This window comes from Numenius arquata, chromosome 1, assembly GCF_964106895.1.
Source record: "Numenius arquata chromosome 1, bNumArq3.hap1.1, whole genome shotgun sequence".
Classification (NCBI taxonomy): Eukaryota; Metazoa; Chordata; class Aves; order Charadriiformes; family Scolopacidae; genus Numenius; species Numenius arquata.
The window spans coordinates 39,639,940-39,644,236 of NC_133576.1; the positions used below are offsets into that span (position 1 = coordinate 39,639,940).

Here is a 4,297-nt window from a genome sequence, read left to right on the forward strand (position 1 = left end):
TAAGGAAAAAGGGGAAAGGAGGAAAATAAAATTAAAAAAAAAGAAAAAGGGAGGGAGGAAAGGAAAAGGAAAATAAGAAAAAAGGAGGAGTCCGCTGCCCACTTCTCCCTCCCCGGGATCCCCAGGGTACAGCGATAAGTGCCGCCCCAGGGCGCAGCCCGTCTCCGGAGCCCCGGCAGCCTCCGCTGCGCCTCCACCCGCTGCCCATCCCCGCTCCCCCGCGGCAGGGACCGGCTGCTCTTCGCCGCTTTTCCCCCGCCATCTCTCCCGGCAGGTAACCCCCACCTCTGCTCCAGCCCCCGGCCACCCCCCACAGCCTCGGCCCGGGCTCCCGGCGCCTCGGGGGCTCCTGCCCTCCCCGCCCGGCCGAGCGGGAGCCCCCCGGGCGGCTGGCACGTCCCATCCCCGGGCTGATGAAGTGGCTGGTGAAACCCTGTCCGCCGGGCTGAGCCCCCGGCCGCGGCACGGCAGCGGGTGCCGCAAATCCAACGCGGGGTGGGGGGGGGGACGGGACCTCCCATTCGTTTGGGGTGCGGAGGGGCGGCGGGTCCGAACTTTTAAGAAGGAGAAGTCCCAGCCTTTTAAGGAGGAAAATTACCCAGCCTTGGGCGGCGGAAGGGAGACGAGCGATGCCGGCGCTTTCCTCCTTTTCGCCCCAGCACCGCCACCCCGGGGGAGGCCACCCCCCACGCCGCCGCCCCGCCTGGCCTGGCCGGGGCTCTTTCCCTCTCCCGGGACCGGGCCCTACCAGGAGCCGGCGGCCGAGGGAAAGGCTTCGGGGCTTAATTAGTTGTGCTCGTTGTTTCCCTGTTTTATGCGGCTCCAACAATGCGCCGTATAGAGCCATCAGTCAAAAAGGCAGAGGCAGGCTTCCCGCTGCCGCCTCACCGCTTCCCGACCATGAAATAAATGCAAAGTTTGCACAGACGTGTCCTGCTCCCCACCCCCCCCGCCCCGTCTCCCCGTCCCTCTGCTCACCTCCAGGGCTTAGCCTTAGCTTCCCACCCCCCACCCCCCCTTAACCCCCCCCAATCCCTCGGGGCGGGGGGGAAAGGGGATGTCCCCCTCGCCTCACCCCGGCCGGGCGGAGGGGCCGCCCCGGCCCTCGGTTCCCGCACCTGCTTGCGGGGCTGCAGCCCCGCAAGCAGGTGCGGGAACCGAGGGCCGGGGCGGCCCCTCCGCCCGGCCGGCCGTGGCGAGCCCGGGGCACGTCCCGGGTTGCCAGGCCGGGGGCCGCCCGGGCGGCAGCGGGACACACGCCGGGCGGCGGGCGGCGGCGGGCCCGGCTGTCGCTGGGACAGATTTTCCTAATTGACCTGTTACGGATCATCCCCGCAACCGTTGGGAAACACATTTCCACGCTTCACTTCTTAACGTTTTAAATACATATTTAACGGATGGTTGAGGCTTGCCGGGCCAGCTGGGAAACACACGGGTGTAAAAATAATACAACAAAGGCAGAGGGGCCGGGGGGGCGGGGGGGGATTTTCCCCGGTGGGAGGAAGCCCCAGCCCTGTTACACGGAGCTGCCGGGGCGAAGGGGCTCGCCGGGAGCCGGGCGAGGCGCGGAGGGAGGCGGGAGGCATTTCCGAAAGTCACTTTTCTGTTCATGTATTTTTTACTGTTGCTCATGTTGTCTTTTCTTTCTTTCTTTCTTTCTCCTTTCTTTCTTTCTTTCTTTCTTTCTTTCTTTCTTTCTTTCTTTCTTTCTTTCTTTCTTTCTTTCTTTCTTTCTTTCTTTCTTTCTTTCTTTCTTTCTTTCTTTCTTTCTTTCTTTCTTTCTTTCTTTCTTTCTTTCTTTCCTTTCTTTCTTTTCTTTCTCTCCCCTGCTCCGGACTTGCTGGCGGGTTGTTTGAGGGTCGGTTTTGGTGGCCGCTCCGGCTTCTTCTCCCGGTCGCTGCGGGACCGGAGCCGGCGTCCCCGCTGGGGAAATACTCCCGTGGGGAACGGGGTGGCCGAAATCACTTATTTTGTCCCCCTCCGCCTCCCTTTGCAGCACTTAACGGAGGGATAACGACCGATTTGGGGGGGAAGGAGGGGACTCCCGCCGAAGGAAGCCGGACGGTTGCCCGGTGCGTGCGGCGGGGCCGGGACTAAACGCTTCCCGGCGGGACGGGACGGGGCACGGGGAAACATCGACGTGCTGGCGGGAGTCGGGCAGCGCGGCCTCCCCGAGGGCGTTGCGGCGGCGGGTCCAGGGGCTGTTTGGTCCCGTCCCCGTCCCTGTCCCGTCCCGCCCCCCCAACAGCTGTTCCCGGCGCTGTCATTGTTGCATTTTATTATGGATTTGACAAAAGTCCCTCCCCCCCCACCGCGCCCCCCCGCCGGGCTCCCCGCGCCGCTGCCGGCCGTCGCCCCCCGCCCGCTCGCCTGCCCGCCCCATCGAGCCGGACCGGCCCCGGTGACATCAGCCGCCCCCCCCGCCGCCGCCGCCGATTGGCGCAGCCCCCCCTCCCGCCCGGGTGACATCGTTCCTCCCCGGCGCGGCTATAAAGCCGCCGCCGCCGCCGCCGCAAGGTGCGCGCTGCTGCCGTGCTCGCCCGTCACGGCGCGCCGCTCCCCACGGCCGCCCCGCGCACGGTAAGTGCCCTCCGCGCCCGCGCACCCTAGCGCGGCACCATTACTTCCCCCCCCCCCCCTCCCTCCCCCGAGTCCCCGGCCCGGCGGAGAGGCGCGCAAGGAGGGACGGAACGGGACGGGACAGGGAGGGGAGGCGCCCCCCCGAGGGCGGCCCCGCGGAGCGGCGGCGGAACGGGCTCGCCGACCGGTCGGCGGCGGTGCCCCGCCAAGTTTCGGCGGGCGCTGACCGACCCGGGGGTCTCTCCCCTCCCCGCAGGCAGCCCGGTGAGTGCCGCCGTCCCGCCCGCCGGGCCATGGACTCGGACGCCAGCCTGGTCTCCAGCCGCCCGTCCTCCCCGGAGCCCGATGACCTCTTCCTCACGGCCAGGAATAAAGGCAGCGGCGGGGGCTTCACGGGGGGCACCGTGTCCAGCTCCACGCAGAGCGACTCCCCGCCGGAGCTGAGCGCCGAGCTGCGCAGCGCCATGAGCGCTGCGGGGGTGGTGGTGGTGGACAAGCTGGGCTTCAAGTCCTCGTCGTCCTCCTCCTCCTCGTCGTCCTCCTCTTCCTCCAAGAAGGACAAGAAGCAGATGACGGAGCCGGAGCTGCAGCAGCTGCGGCTGAAGATCAACAGCCGGGAGCGCAAGCGGATGCACGACCTGAACATCGCCATGGACGGGCTGCGGGAGGTGATGCCCTACGCCCACGGCCCGTCGGTGCGCAAACTCTCCAAGATCGCCACGCTCCTCCTGGCGCGCAACTACATCCTCATGCTCACCAACTCCCTGGAGGAGATGAAGCGCCTGGTCAGCGAGATTTACGGCGGCCACCACGCCGGCTTCCACCCCGCCGCCTGCCCCGGCGGCATGGGGGCCCACTCCGCCCCGCTGCCCGGCCACCCGGGCCACCCCGCCTCGCACCCCGTCCACCACCCCATCCTGCCCCCCGCCGCCGTCTCCAGTGCCTCCCTGCCCGGCTCCGGCCTCTCGGCCGTCAGCTCCATCCGACCTCCCCACGGGCTCCTCAAGTCGCCCTCGGCCGCCGCCGCCGCCCCACTGGGCAGCGGCTTCCAGCACTGGGGGGGGATGCCCTGCCCCTGCAGCATGTGCCAGGTGTCGGCCCCCCCGCACCACCACGTCTCCGGCATGGGCACGGCCAGCCTCCCCAGATTAGCCACCGACACCAAATGAGTCCCTCGGCGGGGCCGCCCCGCCCTGCCCCGCGCCGCCCCGGCACCTCCAGGACCTACAAACGCGGCCCCCTCGGCGGCAGCGGGTCCCCCCCTCCCCGGCTGCGGGGGCCGTCGGAGGGGCGGCGGGAGGGGATGGAGCCCGGCCCGGGGTCTGCCCCGCTGCCGAAACGGCGGGGAAAACCACCCCGACACAAGTAAACGCCCGCGCATCTTCTCTATTTTTAATTTTACCTTGTCGATAACTTGGCTAGGAGGGGAGAATAGTCCTAGGCTCGTCGCAAATGGAGGAACCAAAACTGCAGAGGGGTTTTTGCTTGTTTGTTTGTTTGTTTGATTGATTGATTGATTGTTTGTTTCCCCACATCCCTCCCGGTTTCGTTTCTGCACGCAGAGCCTTTGGAGCCCTTTCTGGGTCACATCCTGCCCCGGAGCCGAGCCCATCCCCGCAGCACCCGGACGCCGCTCCGGGAACTCCCGGCACCGGCGGGGAGCAGCGGGGCTCCGGGTTGGAAGTGTAGCCGGGAAAGTCGGTTTTATTTCCTCTTT

General features: G+C 67.4%; 1 protein-coding gene across 1 annotated transcript; it reads left to right on the top strand.

Annotated features, from left to right (window-relative positions):
• The first annotated feature begins 2,873 nt into the window (after positions 1–2,873).
• Positions 2,874–3,749, top strand: OLIG2 (oligodendrocyte transcription factor 2). Its single transcript, XM_074156529.1, has one exon. It carries the CDS (start codon positions 2,874–2,876, stop codon positions 3,747–3,749), a length of 876 nt encoding a protein of 291 aa, XP_074012630.1.
• The last annotated feature ends 548 nt before the right edge of the window (positions 3,750–4,297 follow it).

Bases quoted from the DNA above. Each gene is read 5' to 3' on its own strand.
- OLIG2 (XM_074156529.1), top strand. From the start codon at position 2,874: ATGGACTCGGACGCCAGCCTGGTCTCCAGCCGCCCGTCCTCCCCGGAG.